A 19,656-nucleotide genomic window follows, 5' to 3' on the forward strand; every position below is an offset into this window, starting at 1 on the left:
TATTTTATTTTCAGTTCAAAAAGATGAGAAATAATGAACCATTTTGTTATGTTTTATTATAATTAACTTAATTATATAAATACCATTTTAACCTTAATTAAAACATTAAGAAAACATTTAATGGTTGGCCATTTATGTCAAATTCCACTAATCATGGTCTAATTAAATCATAAGGACCTCACATTTAATAAACCATATCAATTAGACACCTTTATCATATAAAATGCAACTTTTTGCATTTTACGCGATTTAGTCTTTTTTTCTCAAATTGAGCTATTAAACGATAAAATTAACTCACGAAATTTTCACACATATATATTCACATGCTGTAAACACATAAAATAATATTAAAATAATTTTCTGACCTCAGATTTGTGGTTCCAAAACCACTATTCTGATTTAGCTAAAATCGGGCTGTTACATACACCATTTTTCCAAGCATATACAATAGCTACAAGAGTTATTCGTGGATGAACCTCCTCCTACTAATGAGCTTAAGAGAAGAAAGCTTAAAAAGGTTGTTGAAGGAGAATTTAAGGAAGAGTAGGAGGAGGATGAGTAACCTTTTTCACTTAGTCTTTGAACATTCTTACCTTTCATTTTATATTGTCTTTCCTAGTAGATTAGTTAGAACTTTTATTTCTTTTTAGTTATTTGCTTTAGGTTGCATTTGTTTCACTGAAAATAGATCAATTTTCTAGAAAGTTTGATATTTTCTGGTGTTTGGACAATTCTAGGCAAAATATTTTTCGTTGTTTGACAAATTTTCTTGAAATCATTTTCTAAAAGTTGTTCTTAGTATAACAAACAAAACATAAATATATGTGTTAAAAATATTCTAGTAGCATTTTCTTATGACAATCAAAATTTATTTTGTAATAAGAATAATTTTATAATAATTAATATCATATATAAACTTAATAATCAACAATGCCTAATTAAAACTTAATTTAAACTACATATATTACATATATGAGAGTGGATAGTGATTCATTAGAGTTGAAAGGAATAAATGAAGCTAATCCTAATTTAAACAAATACAAATATTTATATAATTTAAATATTCATATTTTATACTTTAAAAAATTAATATTAAATATTTATAAATTGTAATATATTTATTAATATAAGTATTTTTAATAATATATTAAGAATATTATTTAAATTTTAAAATTATTATTGTTAAAATTTATTAAATTAAATTAAATAATTTGTTAAAATTATAAATTAGATTATTAATTTATTATATTATTGAATGCATGTTTAATAATATTGAACATTATAATATTTTATATTAATATTTTAAACAATTTTCAAAGTAAAATAAAATAATATATTTCAAAGAAAATTATTATAAGAATATCATGCATGATTCAAGTTAATTTTTATACAAAATTAAAATTACATGTAAAAGAGCTCTTTTTAGAAAAATGGCTTATACTTTTCAAAAGATAAATCAATTTACAAGAAAAAGGGCTTATTTTTGTTTACTTATAATCATTTACTATTAACCAAGTTATTTTCTATGAAACAAATATAAAAAATATATAAAATATTTCCGTAAATCATTTCCCATTAAACAAACACCTCCTTAATATTTGTTTTCGTGTATGTGTATCTATGACCTTTTTCAAATTGGAGAGAAAAATGTTGAGAAAAGAAAATGTGGAGTTAAAAATATGAGTACTCGTCTAGGAAAATGAGAATGGTATCTTTTGAAATCGATTTATCCTAAGTATATATATAAAAGAAATACGGTGGAAACCAAAAAATGCTATAAAATGTATGAAATAGCTCAAGTCTAAACCATTTTGCTTGTCATCTTTCTAATGGGGTGACATGGATCAAGCACACAAGAACCAGACAATTCAACTATTCAAACACTTTCTAATATTTTGAATTGCGCGTAATTCATCATCTCATTTTTAGCATTATCTCATCAATTCAATTCATTACTTTATATGAAAGTCCTTAGTGCTAGAAGCAATGTTGGAGAAATGGTAGTAGCAAGTGTCTCAACTTTTAGAAGAAGACGTCGCGACATTTGCCATTGACTTCTAATGCTCAAATGTTGCAAAATAGTGGAGTAAGTCACAATGATGAACCAATATTGTCGCGATTTGCGGTTTACTTAAGAGGTCAATGGAGGAAAGGGTGGACAAAAAAGATTTCTTTAATATTTTTAGGGTTTTGTATCAATTTTCTTTTTAGATTCTATTGTAAATACTTAGTTTAATTAGATTTCTAGTAGCTTTGTGTTGTATTTTCTTATATACCAATCACAATTGGACTTAGAGAGCAAGTGTAGGAAGATTGTACCTTGGGCAAAACTTCAATTTGAGATCACCATTATTAACCATTTTTAAACTCAAATCTTTTAATTTCCTGCGCTTAGTTGATGATGTTGATACGATGGACCTATTTGTAATGGTTGTATTAGAAAGGATTAAGAAGGAGCGGAAATAGCAGATAATGAGTAATGTGACATATCGACAAATGCAATGAGCCTAATAAACATATGCCCATTTTACAACAATGGTTAGGCCCTTTCCTGATTATTATCAATGGGCTTAACTCATTAATAAGACAATATTCATTGACCTTTCCCACCCTTCTCTCTCCGTACCCACAATCGATTTTGCCGCCGGGGAAACAAACGTTTCGACTCGGAGAGGGAGAGATGGTAATGTCACCGGTGGTTAACACGTACCCTTTGTCCAGCTACACCTTTGGTACCAAAGAGCCGAAGATGGAGAAGGACACGTCCGTCGCCGATCGCCTTGCTCGCATGAAAGTCAAGTAATTCATTTTTTCACTTTCTTCATTTTATTCTTTGTATAATTTCATATTTTTTCAGGATTTTTAAAAACCCTAGATAAACCCCAATTTTCCTTTTGGCTCCTGAGAATGCTGACTTGAAGTTGGCTTTTCATGTGCTTAGGGTTCCTTTGTACTATTCTGTTTCAGAAATATGAAAAGAAAATGAGGAAAAAAGGGCTAATTTTGAATTGCTTTGTGTTGGACTGTTCGAATTAGTTGAGTCGGTGGTCTTCGAAACCCTAGCTGCTTCTCGTTTCTTAGATCATGTTGGGATCTGGGGGCAATATGTAGTTCAAAACCTATTTACTGGTAGAAACCTTATAACATTTGAACTGAGATTTTGATTTTGTTTCTCGTATTTTAGACGATGTAAAAGTATTGACTTGGTTTTTGGGTAAGCAAAAGCAAGAAAACCCTTTTTCAAAAAAGAAAACAGGTGCCAATTACTTGAAGAATTTATCGTGGATGTCATTAGATTACTTACAGATTGGCATGTTGAAACTTTCCTTTATGAGCTTAAGTTAGTAATCGATTTTTTTTATTGGAGTTGCAGTTACATGAAAGAGGGCATGAGAACTAGCGTTGAAGCAATTTTATTGGTATGTAACTGTACCTCTGTTTAGCCATTACATCATAATAACCAACAAGATTTAACCTTATAATGTTTATGCTTCTCTCTCTTTTGCAAATATGAGTGGTAATGGTTTTCACTCCTACTTTTCTATACACAGTAGTTAGCCCGTACATGTGTTTACATATGGCCATGATAGTCAACCTGGAAGAAATTTACAACTATGTCTTATGTGTATAAAGAGGAATTACATCCTAATACATGAAAGGCCCCTTTTTTATGGAATTTATATGTATATTTTAATTATCATTGTCTATGATAATATCTAAAGGAATTAGCATTCTCTTTGGCATTATGAGTTTATCTTGTACTTCTGCTGAACTTACTACTTACCATAATTTTTGTGTGGTTTACAAAAAGTTGGCTTCTAATTATGACCATTTTAATGTTTTTTTTTCCCTTCGATTGCTTATACTACCTTCTCATGCAGGTCCAAGAACATAATCATCCTCACATTCTTCTTCTGCAAATTGGGAACACATTCTGCAAACTTCCTGGTGGACGACTGAAGCCTGGAGAGAATGGTATCATCTTTTAACTATTTTCATTTTATGTTGTTCTCCTTACATTGTTTCTGCTGTGCTATTTTGGAGATTCTGTGTCCTTTGTAATACCTATGCTCTTATGTTTGTTTGGCTTCAGAGATTGAGGGTTTGAAAAGGAAGCTGACCAGCAAGCTTGGAGCTAATTCACCTGCTCTTGTGCCAGACTGGCAGGTACAGATTTTTGTAACTATCTTACTAAGATGACTAGTCATGTTTTCCTAACAATTTCCGTTGATCATTGTAATGGTGTAGCTTGGAAACATTTTCTTTAATTCACATTTCTCTCTCTTCCTTGTTATCTTGTTTCAGATTGGTGAGTGCGTGGCCATCTGGTGGAGGCCCAACTTTGAGACCATAATGTATCCATATTGTCCTCCCCACATCACAAAACCTAAGGTATCGTGTAGATGTTGTTGATCTTTTAGTTACTTGATGTTTCTATTTATGACCTATCCTGTCCTTTCTCAATCTCTGTTATTGATATGATTGCAGGAATGCAAGAAGCTTTTCCTTGTCCATTTGTCTGAGAAAGAGTACTTTGCAGTACCAAAAAATTTGAAACTTCTTGCTGTACCATTGTTTGAGCTTTATGACAATGTTCAGGTAGGCAGCAACCTAATTTTAGTCCATTCTTCAACGGATTTAAGTTTTTAATGTTGTATTAATGAAAATGCGTCTTGATTACAAGATTTCAAAAGTATAGTAAAGGGTAAATGGAAATAAAGAATGGCTGTGTGGCAAATTGCCCGTGGTAGATCATACTATTCATCTTTTTCTTCTCTAAAATTATGTCTGCTTCTAACTGCTAACTTGGTTAACTCTGTCACTTAAATTTCCTCGTTGCTTTTGTCTGAATTTCTACTGCAAGTTGATGAAATGATAAAACGGGTTGTTTTGCTGCTTGTATTCTTTCTAACAAACAGAAGTTAAATGTTGAACAGAGATACGGACCTGTAATATCAACCATTCCGCAGCAGCTCTCTAGATTCCAGTTCAACATGATTACTACATAACTGTGGCGTGGATGTGAAGAGGGAACCTTATCCTTACCTCCTGAGAGAACTTGTAAGGCTGTAGGGTGATGGTATTGAATGAGAGATTTTTTTGTGTTCCTTGGGGGGTACCTAAGTTGATTTGTACGCGACACTTAACCTTATTCCTAATATCTAGTTAGGTCATGTAGGTCTTTCATTAACAAATATAAAATAACATTATTTATTATTATTATTATTAAGTTCAATACAAAAATGGATTAAAATAATAAATTAAACACCTGTAAACAATGCTTATTGGACGACCCACCCAATTAATCTAAAACTAATCATGGGTAAAATATTAAATGGGACCTTGGATGCTTTTTCAGGTTTTTTACCCTTGAATTTTTCTAGCACTGTATATTATTCGATTATAACTAAAATTGAATATTAAATATCACTATATTATATGATAACTATAATTGTTGAATCTTTGAAACCTATTTATTTCACAATTTTAATCTTACTGGGATTTCTAATCTTACTATACAATTATTTATGAATATTACACGTTTAATATTTAAGTTTTTAAATATTATATTTCAATTTTAGTATTTAGCATAAATTAATATTTCTTATTCAAATATATTACCTTATCAATTCAAATATTATAATAGATTTTTTAAAATAATAATTAATATATTTTAATATATTCAACATACAGATCTAGTTTACTATATGTAATTAATATAATTAAGTAATAATTAAGATGCTTAACATTCATTTCATTTCAAGTAATAACTCTATTTTGCATCAATAAAATTAGCACTACTTTTGTTAAATTCAAAAAATTTAAACTAGTAATTTTAAATTATAATTATTACAATTTTTTCCTATATTTTATACTTGGATCCGTTTGTTTCACTAAAATGGCTTTTGGAAAATGACTAATTTTTCTGAAAAATTTAATTTTTTGGTGTTATCTGTGTAAAATATTTTCTGTTGTTTGGTAAATTTCCTAAAATATTTCATAAAAATTGTTTTCAATGAACCAAACATATATTTGAGATTTTCTTATCTTTTCATTGTTTAATTGAATTTTTTTATATCTATAAATTTATATTTTACATTGATCTTTGTAAGACAAACATGCCATAAATATATTTGTTATAAAATATTATGGTGCAATTTCCTTTTAACAATTGAATTTATTTTATAATAAGAAAATATTTTGTAATAATTAATGTCATATATAAACTTAATAATAAATAATGCTTAATTAAAACTTATTCACCAAAAAGAAATTCTTAATTAAAACTTAATTTAAAGTGCATATATTACATATATGAGAGTACATATTGACACATTAGAGTTATAAAGAATAAATGAAGCTAAATATTATTTAAACAAATACTCATATTTATATAATTAAAATATTTATATTTTTATACTAGGTTAAAATATGTCATAAGTCTTTATAATCTTCAGTAAATTTGAAATTTAGTCTATATACTTTTATTTTTGGATTAGTCCTACTTTTAGATATCAAAACTCAAGTTCAGTTATTAGTATTATTAAAATTACTTTGTTAAATTCATGTTCATTATAACATCATGTTTTAGTTATATGAATACCGAGTATTTTTTTTTTTTAGAAATATGACATCAACAAAATTGACAAAAAAATTAACAATGTGAACAATTGGACTTGATTTTCAAATTTGAAAAGTAAAGGGACTAAATTCTTGAAAATAAAAGTAAATGGACTAAATTTCAAATTTGTGAACAAGACATAGACTTATGGCATATTTTAACCTTTATACTACAAAAATTTATTATTTCTATATTTATAATATTGTAATAAATATTTATTATTAAAATATTAATATTGAATATTTTTCAATAATATATGAAAATATTAATTAAATTTATTATTGAAATAAAATGAAATATCAAATAATTTATTAAAAAATAAATTATATTAATAATTTATTATATGATTATATATAGATAATTAAATATCTACGTTTAATAATATTAAAAATTATAATAGTTTATATTAATATTTTATTAGTTTTAAATATTTTAAAAATAAAATTTATTATTAATATAATAATATTAAGCTTGACTTAAGTTAATTTTATATAAAAATAAAATCACTCATAAAGAAGTTCTTTTCGGAAAATTATTTACGTTTTTAGAAGGGTAAGTCATTCTGCAAGAAAAAAAAATTATTTTCTGTTAACGAAACTATTTTCCATGAAACAAACACAGGAAAATGCAGAAAATATTTTTTGGAAGCCATTTTCAGTAAACAAATAAAGCCTTAGAGTTCTATTCAAGTAATGTAACGACCCAAAAATTAGTGGTGTCGGATCGGGTGAGGGGTATATCAAGTAATAAATTTATTTTAAAATTAGCAAAACTTTTTAAAATAATAATTGTAATTTAAATTCTAATTATTTGTAAATGTGTAATTATTACAACTTTTATTAAATTATAATTATTTTTAAATGTATAATTATCACAACTTCTATTCCATTTCAACTTTTTTAACTAATAATTCTAAATGTCAATTGAGTCTTAGCTTGACTGGCATAGACATTGTTGCCAATGTAGGAGGACGTGTGTTCGAGTGTGTTGAAGCGTGCTATCCTCCTATTTAAGGGTTGGAAAGGGGTTATGGGTAGTTCTATTAGGTAAATTAGGTCGAAAATAAGGTATCGAGACCTTGATTTCATAAACCGAGTCATAAATATTTTTATAAATATTTACAAAGTGTTAGTGAATTAGTATTACAGTTTCGTTAGAAAATTTTAATGTTTTGATAGTCAATTAATTAAAAAAGACTAAAGTGAAAAAGGTGCAAAACTTGCTAATTAAAGAAATAGGAATTAAATAGCTTAAGAAGTAATTTAGGAAGTACCAAATGGGAAATTAGACACATGGGCAATAGGGCTGGACGACATGTGTGTACAAGAAAACAATTAAACTAGTGTGAACAAGGGTAAAACTGGAAAAAAGATAAAATTTAATAGTTAAAATTGGACTAAATTGAATCTCTAGACAATTCTTCATTTTTCTTCAGCCAAAAACACCATAGGAGGGTTTCTTAAGCTGGTTTTTTATATTTTTGCACCATGTAAGTTCAATTCTTGTTCTTTTCTTGAAATTTTTGTATTTTTAAGACTTTTACAATTAGGTCCAACTATTGAACTCATTAGTTTTGATTCTAAGAGTGATTTTGCAAGTTTCCATGAATGAGTGCTGAAATTTTATGATGAATAAGTATGGATTTGAAGTTCTAATTTTGTTATGTGATGATTTTGTTAAGTGATTTCAATAGAAATTGATTTTTAGGACCTAATTGTGAAAAAGTTAAGAATTAGGGTTTGATGCTGAAATTCTAAATATCAAAGGTTGTGTATTAGTTTAGAATGAAGTAATAAAGTTTTAATTAAGAAAAATTAGTTCAATTGATGGGTCAATTTATTAGGGACTAAAGTGTAAAAACTATAAAATTTAAGGTAAATGTGTAATTTTGAAAATTAAAGGGTATAAATTGTGAAGTGGAATGAGGCTAAAATATATATGCTAATGAAAGAATAAATTTATTTTATAGATCAAGAGTCCAAAGAAAATTGAGGAAAAGAGAAATTATCCAAATAGTTCCTGAGCTACAACAAATTTTACAAAACTAGTCCAAGTAAGTTCGTATGGTTAAATTTTAATGTTATATGTTAATTGATAAATGGTATTTTGTATTTATTTGTAGCATTTGCTAAAAATTAAACTATTATTAAATTTACGAAATTGAATCAAGTGTTCGAAATGAACGGAATGCAGGATTGAGTACAATCGTTTAGTGCAAAAAAGAATTAATGATAAATTGTCCAAGTAAACCGAGGTTCTGTATTTGTTGCGTACTTTCGTGTTTGCTTTCTGTTTAGCTCTCATGAGCTTCAGTCAACTCGTATGAGTTTCAGTTTAACCCTTCTGGGTTTTAGTTTAACTCTTATGAGCTTCTGTTCAACCCTATTGGTTTCTGTTAACACTTATGTGCTTCTATTTAGCCCTCGGGCTTCTGTTTACGATGTACTCATATCCGTAAGACATTCATCAGTCTGAAAAAGGTTGATAATTCGGTAAGTGATATTCGACATTAAAGGTTGAAGATTCAGTGATAATGTTAATTTTGAGATGAAATAAGTGAATTCATCAACTGAAATAGTGGTTGGCAGGAAATAACGAATAATTTATTTAAATGAGTTGTGTAATGACATATTAGATCTAAAACTTGATTTTTGGCTTGTATTGGTTGCTTGATTGAGATTTTTCGGTCTATAAGAGTGTTGTATGCAAGTTGATTGTGAAAAGGGTAAGAAAAATGACCTTTAAATGGCTTATTTTTGTCTACAAGGACAGAGACACGGGTGTGTGTCTTAGCTGTGTGTGACACACTGCCATACACATGGAGTGTAGTCTGGCCGTGTGTCCCCTGCATCTTAAAATTTAGAAACAAAATGCTCAGAACTGAGCATACGGTCTGAGACAAGGGCGTGTGTCTCAGTCGTGTGAGGCACGTGGCCTAGCACACTGGTGTGTGGCTTTGCCTGTGAAAACTGCAACTAATTTTGGGAAAATAAATTTGCCACACAGCCTAGCACACAGGCGTGTGGATTGGCCGTGTGACCCAAGTCAGGGAGTTACAATGGGTAAGACACGGCCTGAAGCACAGGCATGTCATGGGACCACATGGGCATGTCCCTTGGCCACACAACCTTGTGACTTCTGTACCTAGGAAAAACTTTGAAATTTTACAAAAAAACTTCTAAGTTCTCGATTTAGTCTCGATTCGATTCTAATACTCGTATTAGGCTTCGAGGGTCCATTTAAAGGATGTTATGAATAATATCGAAAAATGTATGGTATTTGACATGAATTATCTGTAAATGATCTGAAAACTCCAGTAATGCTCTGTAACCCTGTTCTGGAAACGGATTTTCCAAAATCATGATTTTATATATATTATAAATAAAATGTATAATTTAAAATTTCCAATGAAACTTTGCTTTAATTGGAAAAGGTAAAGGTCTTGGGTTTTGAGTACCTAAGTTTGAGATTCACCATGCGTAATTATATGTATGGGTCTCCGAGTTCCATCATATGTTGTCATGTATGGGTTTTAATTCAATTAGTTCTAATTTCAGTTGTTCCAATTCTTAGTCGATCTGTATTGTAATTGTTTAAACTACTTTTCTCTAGTTCTTTGTCTATCTATGTTATAATAATTTGATTTTATATATTTATAACACTCTCTACCCAACCTAGATGTTACGGTTGGATCAATGAGATTATATCGTACAAGTAAGAGATACAAACATTTAGCTTAGAAGGAAACCAACTTCAATGAGTGTAAAATTAATTGAACAACTTTTTTGAAAACCCAGTAATTTTCCAAAATCACAACTTAATTGGATTGTTTAGAATCAAAACCAATTTACTTGAAAACATTTGTGTACAAAAATATTTTGGGAGAATCTCAATTAGCCTTGCAACAGAAAACCTTAAAACTTTTTGTATATAAAATTGCGGTTCATTTTTAGTTTTCATAAATTAAACACTCTAGAGCTTTTAAAACCTTTGCGTAAAAAATATGAAAATAATGCTAAAGAACTAACTAAAAATTAAAAGAAAATCCACAACAAAAACCAAAAATCCAAAACAGTCCAAAATGTCCATAATGTACAAATAAAAAGAAAAGCCCATAGTTTGTAATCTAAACCCTGAAACCCGAGCTCCAGAGTCATCGTCTATTTTTAGGTCGGAGGATTACCTAAAACAAAGCATACAAATCGTGATCTTTAAGCCCAGTGTGCGAGATGACCCATATTTTAAGTACATTTATAAATGTATAACAGAACATTTCATAGCATATCTTTCCAAATATTTTAGAACATATCAAAATTTATACGGATTGTATCTTATCATATCATAACATTTCGTGTTATATTGAATAATTGTATAGCATATCAGATCAAACCATAGCATAACATATCATATCGGATCAAATCATAGTATAACATATCATATCCTACCCCCATCAGCTAAACACCATCTCCGTCCAACCAATTACACCATATAGGACTACAAGAGTCCATCCATCCAATCACACCAATATGTGGCAGTGTGCCACTCATATATTTGCAGCTAAGCTGCCATACATAGATTTACAGTCTAGCTTCCATAATTGTAGTATAAACTGTCATATAGAACTTCCTTCATCATATCATAGTCCGCCCTGAAAACACATGCATATCATAATCAAATATCACACATACTTATATCACACAACATATAGCTAGCATATACACATATTTTCATATAAATCATAATATAGTTTTGGTTTATTTATAAATTATCCTACCTAACATACCTTTAAGTTTATTCATATGTAACGTACTAAACTTAAACTTTTCCGACACTATACGATATCTATGGACCTAAATTTCGAGTCTGCCAAATGACCCTCAATCGAGCCTAAAAACTAGTCAAAAGGGCCCACACGGTTGTGTGGCCCACAAGGCCCCAAAAGGTAGCCTGCGTGGTCCACACGGTCTACAAAATTTCACACGACTATTGTAACACCCCTATCCCGTAACCGTGCCGGAATAGGACGAAGCGTTACCAGAAAATTTGGAAGCAGATCAAAACAGTAAAATTTTGAACATTTTTTTTTTGAATAAAGATTGTTCATTTAATTAAATTTCTAAACACAAACAAAGATCAAACTTATAACTTATAAAAGTAGACTTCCAAAAGATGCCATATTCGCATGGCTTATAAACAATAGTTACGATATCATTCTAGTATAATATATCCTATACATGCCATAAGCTAAATCCAAATCACAAGGTTTCCATAATAGTAGATAGTGTGATGAAGTGCTGACGATCCCCGAGCTAGTAATCAGAGTCCACAATCTATAAAACAAAGAAAAAAGACAAACAGAATAAGCTTACATAAGCTTAGTAAGTCTTAAGTAAAACGATAATTTTGCAGAATCAAATTCAATTATCATTTATCACTCGATTTTTTTTTCTAATCAATGAAGTCAATCTAGAGCTCCATAACGAACTATAATTTCAATAACCACATCATTTAGTTACCACAAATTATTTCATGGTAATGACCAAAATGGTCAAATATTCATATGCTCACAAGGCACACTTAGCTCATAATTACACTCCAATCTAAATGCCTCTATTATAGTTTAATCGAATACATTCTTATGGCATAACACATTGGCCATATGTATCATAGTCACATGGACTGTGGTCACATTTGCATTCATACACTTATTCACATATGCATCGCTTTGTATACTTTTGATCTAATCCGAATTGAAAATCACAGACAAGTACCTGATACATACTTGGCCAACTTAATGTACTGAACATCTTTAACTGTCGTTTCATTACTAAGCCTCATCGTCTTAAACCTTGCAGAAACCCCGTTTAACAATATCAAGAGATCTCACCATTCCGTCAAATAGTTCAAACCTCATGCACGCATATATAGTTTATCTATTTCTTCCAAATTTGATTCACATGGTCTTTCGCATCTAGAAACCTCATATCTACTTCTAATTCAATCAATCAAACTAAAACATAATACTTTTACCACGTTTAGTTTCCATATTTAGAAGCACATAAGTAATATCATAATCTATCATGAATAGATTCATAGAGTCACTACTCATTTAGCATAACATATACTCTTTCAATAATCATAATCACTTGCTCAAACGTACTCGTTTCATGCATATACATGAATATATATATATATATATATATATAAAAACTTAAGGACTGACATTTTCGAGCACCTTAAAGACACATTTGGAAAATTTGAAGAACCATTCGAACAGCCACATTCGAACATATTAAAGACAACTAAATTTTTGTCTTGTTTTGGACAACCGTACAGGTCAGCAAGGAATATATTAAACTACACCTCACATGTTTATTTCATCATGCTTTGAACAACAATAAAAACCATTATGAATTATATTAAATCAACTCTTTAACACATTCGAACAACTTAAAATACATCATTCGAATATCATAAATCACAACTTTCCGACACCATAAATTGCAGCATTTAACACCTAAATTTTTAGCTTACTAACATCATAAATTCATATCCATTTGGACATCATTAGTTAACATTTAACAATTTAGTTTCACATTGTTCAGATCATTTTAATTTCTTGATCACTTGGATGATCTTTAATTATTATTTGGACAACAATAAACAACCATCGATCAGACTACCTAAATTGGTAAGAAATTAAACAGCATGCATGCAAACTGCATGCTTCAGCAGCTCCCTCGACAGCTAAAAATTTCACTAAAATTTCACTTAATTCCATCACTCATACCAGCATAAAGATGCAACAAAACAATCAAGAAAGAAAAGGTAAAGAACTCACTATCATTTATTTAATTAATTAAATAACATATGCAATTGTTGCATATTTGGCAAGTTTAAAACATCTTTAAACAGGGAAATTAAATGCTGAAAGTCCAGCATTTGTATAGAGGCCAAAGTTGGCATTTAACCTCTCATAATTCCCTATTATTTCAATCAGTAGCAGTCCATCTCCTCAACAGATTTAAGTATATTTAGTTTAGCAATTTCATACTTAAAATTTAGCATTCTTAAGAACGGTCATCAACAATTAACTCAACATTTAATCTCTTCAGTTTTTCTTTTATCCTGAATAGCACATACATTAATTTCAAACGAAAGGAAAGGTATAAGAATTTAGGAGAATACCATGCTTCAAACGAGCTGTTGATCAAGTCTATCAAGCTTTCCAGCTTTCAAACTTAATAAATTTCAGCATTTGAACATCATTTATTTACCATTCAGACATCATAATTTATAGAATATAGCACTCCAAATTTCTAGATTCCAAACATATCAAATTTCAGCGTTTATTCAATAGCATATGCAAACTTTAATAATTTCAACTGACTGTTTTCACACATCATAAAGTTCATTCATTTGCACCAAGTTAATTACTGATAAATTAACTCAATACTGCAATATTTAATCATAAATCTAATAGCCACAAACATCATTTTCTTTTCTTTTCTTTTTTTTTTGAATTTCTCTAGCTAGCAGCAATTTAAATTTCATACAATTTAATTCCTTACTTCCCTTCAACATATATAGCCTCTTTTTCTTTTTAGCTTCAACATTAATGTTGAAACATAAAAAAAAAACTGATTTTTTTTGACAGCATTATGATCATGATGAACAGTCTTAAATCTCCATATTTAAACTCCTCAACAAGCTCAAATCGAACAGCATGCATGTTAAATTCAACCATCTTTTTATTGTGCTTATTTCACCACAATGCAATATACACACAAATCGAACAATAGCTCCACTTAAATAATATCATTAAATTCTCTTTATCAATTGAATAACCAAGGTATAGTTCCAATAAACTTCAAGCCAAAATCAACAATTTTTAAGTAATGGAAGACACAAAAATTTTAAAGATTTGGATTCAAGAACTTGTAGCACCCCAAACCCGGCCCAGACATTATGACTGGATCCGACATGCCACATCGAAGCGTTCAAAAATATTTTATATTGTTGATCTAGAAAAACTTACTTAGTGTTTTAAAAGATAATTTCATTATAGGTTAAAGTGAATGGAAGCTGTGCACCAGGTAGGAAATCGGAAAAGAGGTGGTGAGTCCATCTGATTGCTTAAGTACCAAGCTCCCTTCGGATCCAATCCTAGACATGCATACCGCCATTGCCACACCTTAATGTCATGGATATTTCTAGGAAACCGATTTGATTAAGTCATTTTTAGGAAAAGTGATTAATTTTGGAAAATACTTTCATTGCGGAAGCTTTTCTTGTTTTCGTGTTATTTTGAAATCAATTACTGTTTTTGAAAACGCGCCCTAAAGCTATCCAATTTCAACAGTTAAATATAAATATTACCTATCTTAATAAAACATATAAAACCATCAAAAATAAATAAGCGGCCTTATTACATTTAAAAGCCCAAAACCTCAAACGTAATTAAAAGGATGTCCAGTTCACGGAAGAAAATCAAACTTTCGAGCGGGTGGCCACTCCGAATTCCCTCACGACTCCAAGCCCACTATGGTTGGGGATTTCTGCGTGGATGAAAATAAAAGGGTGAGTTTGGGGAAACTCGGTGTGTAAGGAAAACCCATTCAAAGCCCAAGTCGGCTCAAGCCTATTGGGCCTAAGCCCATTCAGTAATAGCAGTGGTACTGGGCGAGCCCTATTCAGATTACAATAAACTGGGTCTTAGCCCTTATTCAGATAATAAGTATGGCCCATAGGCCCATTTCAAAATACATGCAACATCAATAACATATGCAAGCCCATTTGGGAGACTACTCAACCCACCAACCACTACACTCCACCCGTACCACCCTACACTCCATGTGGGGAATAGCTCAACCCACCCAAATTTAACACTCCACGATTGCTGACCTTCTTTGCTCAGTTATCGATAAATTGAGGCAAAGCCTCCAAGACGTGGACAAGCCACTTTCAAGTACTTCCTCCGTCAATATCCCAATCCCATGCATCGATAATAACAACATGACATGCAATAAATAACAAATCAAACATGCATTTAGGTCAATTTAACCCTAGGGGTATTTGGTAATTTATCTACTAGGGTAAAGCGTAAATTTTCCACTTTTAAAGGTATTTCAGTAATTTATCTATTTTAGGGTTTTCATGCATATTCCTACTTTTCACGTACTAACGTAATCACTACCGAGGGTTCTTCTTGAATTGGGCCGTTGGCCCATCATTCCAATTTTGGCCCATTAAGCCCAAAAATATCGAAGGCACGTAAATCATGCACTTTGCGGTCAAACATTGCAGCTTACCAAAAACATTAATCGATTTAGCTCACGAGCATTCGCACACTAGCAAATCTACAAAATACCGCCAAAGATTTGGCTTTTCGCTTTTGCCGATCCGACTAAGAAAGAGGGTGTTAGTTACACACTGCTTTGCGACGATATGCTGACGAGATCCACACATACGGACTGCCTACAATTGGATTACTAACACGTTAATCTAACTATTCAAACACGAACTACATATTAACCCCATACCATATTCGGCCAACCACACCTACAGATCATAGTAAGCTTATAAGAAATCAATAAGCAACTCATTAACAAATTTTTGTCAATGTTTACCACATAATCATAATTTCACTGCAAGCTGTCTTCCTGAGCAACAGTCACTAAATCATTTATAACTGGAGCTACGAAACTCCAAATCAAGTGCCGTTAATTTTCCATGAAAATAGACTCATATATCTTCTATCCGTAAAATTTTCAGAATTTTTGGTTTAGCCAATCAATACCATATTTTTCTTAAAGTTTCCCATGTTTCACTGTTTGACTAATTTGACCACTCTTCATTACGAATCAAATTTCTCATTTTACAGAATTCAAAATATGTTCTTGTTTATTTCATTTGAAACTAGACTCAATAAGCTTTAATTACATAATTTATTCAGCTTCTAATTCTTCTCCCACAATTTATGGTGATTTTCCAAAGTCACATTACTGCTGCTGTCCCAAGCAGATTTATTACCAAATTCACTCTTTCACACATAACTTACATCCATGTTATTTAAACATGTATATCACCAATCAATCATCACATATCTATGATTTTACTTAAGTATAATCTCCATTTCATCATTTTAAAGCACAACATGTTAGCTGATTTTTCCCTTTAACATCTAAGGCACATGCATGCTCATTTGTTTGGCTCAACTTCACCTATCTTCCATTTTTTTCATCAAAAGAACATGAAATAACAACCATTTCCTTCATTTTAATTGATGACTAAATGCTCACAACACAACTAAAAACCAAAATATGCTTCAAGAGTTAAGGTAGAATCAAGAAGAACTCATGAACCTCAAAATAGAAGCAAGGTACCAAGAACTTACCTTCAATTTTCTTCCTCCTAATGACCGAATACTCAAGAGTTTTCTCCTCTCCTTTCTCTTCTCTAACTTTCAGCTATGATGAACAAAGATGGACAAAACTTTGCTCTTTTCACCCCTTTTTCTTTTAATAAAACTTCATATTTCATCCATTTAATTCTTTAATACAAAAGACATGAAATTCTTATCATGAAACATTTACCTAACCCATTATCATGAAACATTTACCTAACCCATTATCATGGAACATTTACCTAACCTATTATCATGGAACATTTACCTAACCTTTTATCAATTTGTATCAATTTGTACCATAAATTATGGATATCAAGTGTACATTTTGTCTACAACAACATGATGGCTGGCCACTTCATGTAAAATGGGAGGTTTGTCATGCAAATCATCCTATTTTGCACTCCTATTTATTTGGCCACTTCAATTTAGCCTATAGCATTTTCAAACATTTTCACATAGGTCCTATTTCATAATTTCACTCTCTTTTTCTTATGGAACAAAAATTAACTAAAATTACCGGGTTCTATCTTAAGCTTGGGCCTTCTAGAGGCCCACTAACATAATTAAACATATGCCAACATTCACAGGATTCCCGAAAATTGAGGCGTTACAACTCTACCCTCCTTAAAGAAATTTCATCCTCGAAATTTACCTAATCCAAACAGATTATGGTATTGCTATTGCATCGTCTCTTCTGGCTCCCAAACTCATAAGTTTCCCCTTTCTTAACTTGTTGAAAACGAGCGAACAAAGACTCATCATTCAACTCTTTTTTTCCTTAATCTGATCCACCCAGGTTGGCCTTACTTGCAATTCAGCCAACAACCTGCCATCATCATACAGACTCAAACGAGCAAACATTACTCTCAGATCAGATACGGTTTTACGACTTAAAGCATCGGCTACTACATTAGCCTTGCCTGGGTGATACTCGATCGAACAGACATAATCCTTAAGCAACTCAATCCATCTCCTTTGCCTAAGGTTCAGCTCCTTCTGAGTCAACAAATACTTAAGACTCTTATGGTCAGTGTATATAATATACCTTTCTTCGTACAAGTAATGTCTCCAAATCTTAAGTGCAAATATCACTGCTGCCAACTCTAAATCATGAGTCAAATAGTTTCCCTCATGAGGCTTAAGCTATCGTGATGCATATGCAACCACCTTACCCTCTTGCATTAACATGCAGCCCAAACCCACGTGTGATGCGTCACTGTACACAGTAAAATCATTCCCAGACTCCGGCTAAATTAACACAAGTGCTTCAGTCAGAACTTTCTTCAACTTCTCAAAAGCTTCCTATTGTTTCTTAGTCCATACAAACGGTACTCCTTTCCTTATGTGTTTTGTCAGAGGTGCTGCCATCACAGAAAAACCTTCCACAAACCTTCTGTAGTATCTTGTCAGTCCTAGGAAACTCCGTATTTCCGACACTTACCTAGGCGGCTTCCACTCCAAAATCGCTTCAATTTTCCGAGAGTCCACCTTAATCCCCTCAACATAGACCACATGTCCTAAGAAGGTTACCTCCCTCAACCAAAGTTCACACTTGCTGAACTTCGCAAAGAGTTCCTTCTCCCTTAATACTTACAGCACTATACGGAGATGCTCATCATGTTTCGTTTCAGTTTCAGAATATACCAGGATATCGTCAATAAAGACGACTACGAATTGATCCAAAAATGGTTGGAACACACGATTCATCAGATCCATAAACGCTGCAGGAGTGTTCGTTAGTCCAAATGGCATAACCAGAAACTGGTAATGACCATACTGAGTCCTGAATGTCGCCTTTTGGATATCTGCCTCCTTGACCCTTAACTGATGATATCCAGATCAAAGGTCGATCTTGGAAAATACAGAAGCTCCTCTAAGCTAGTTGAATAGATCGTCAATCTTTGGCAGTGGATACTTATTCTTAATCGTCAGTTTGTTCAACTGGCGATAATCAATGCACATCCGCATCGTACCATCCTTCTTTTTCACGAATAGCACTGGTGCTCCCCATGGAGACACGCTTGGCCTAATAAAGCCCCTATCCAACAACTCTTGAATTTGAGCATTTAACTCTACTAAATCCTTCGGTGCCATCCTATACGGTGCGATAGACACAGGCGCCATTCCAGGCAACAAGTCTATTCCAAACTCAACTTCTCGATTCGGAGGCAATCCTGGAAGCTCCTCCGGAAAAATATCTTGAACTCCTTTACGGTCCTAACCTTATCCACTATCAGTCCCTCCTCTTCTGACTGACTTACAAATGCCAAATAGACCTCACAACCTTTTCTGAATCCACTTTTCGACTCTTAATGCCGACACCACATTGGACAAATAATCCCTTAGCTCACCTATCACCATAACCTCCTCATCCTTTGTGGTCCTTAACACCATTCATTTAGCAGCACAATCCAGAGTCGCTTTATGCTTAACAAGCCAGTCCATTCCCAAAATGAGATCAAACTCTCCGAACGGTAACTCCATCAGATCTCTAGGGAAAATCCTACCTTGAGTTTTTAAGGGTACATCCCTATACAGTTTGTCTACTCTAACCGAGTGACCCAAAGGACTTAGTGCATATACCCTACTCACAATCTCCTCAGAGTAGTCCAAGTTGTCCATAATC

The 19,656-nt window shown here is 31.7% G+C and overlaps 1 protein-coding gene across 1 annotated transcript; it reads left to right on the plus strand.

Moving 5' to 3' along the window:
* Positions 1-2,519: 2,519 nt before the first annotated feature.
* On the plus strand, positions 2,520-5,266 carry LOC108468872 (pre-mRNA cleavage factor Im 25 kDa subunit 2). Its single transcript, XM_017769731.2, has 7 exons — positions 2,520-2,799; positions 3,374-3,419; positions 3,882-3,975; positions 4,094-4,167; positions 4,306-4,392; positions 4,489-4,599; positions 4,938-5,266. The coding sequence occupies exons 1-7, from the start codon at positions 2,681-2,683 to the stop codon at positions 5,007-5,009; spliced, it is 603 nt and encodes a 200-aa protein (XP_017625220.1). The 5' UTR covers positions 2,520-2,680; the 3' UTR covers positions 5,010-5,266.
* The last annotated feature ends 14,390 nt before the right edge of the window (positions 5,267-19,656 follow it).

Source organism: Gossypium arboreum, chromosome 8 (assembly GCF_025698485.1).
Source record: "Gossypium arboreum isolate Shixiya-1 chromosome 8, ASM2569848v2, whole genome shotgun sequence".
Taxonomy (NCBI): Eukaryota; Viridiplantae; Streptophyta; class Magnoliopsida; order Malvales; family Malvaceae; genus Gossypium; species Gossypium arboreum.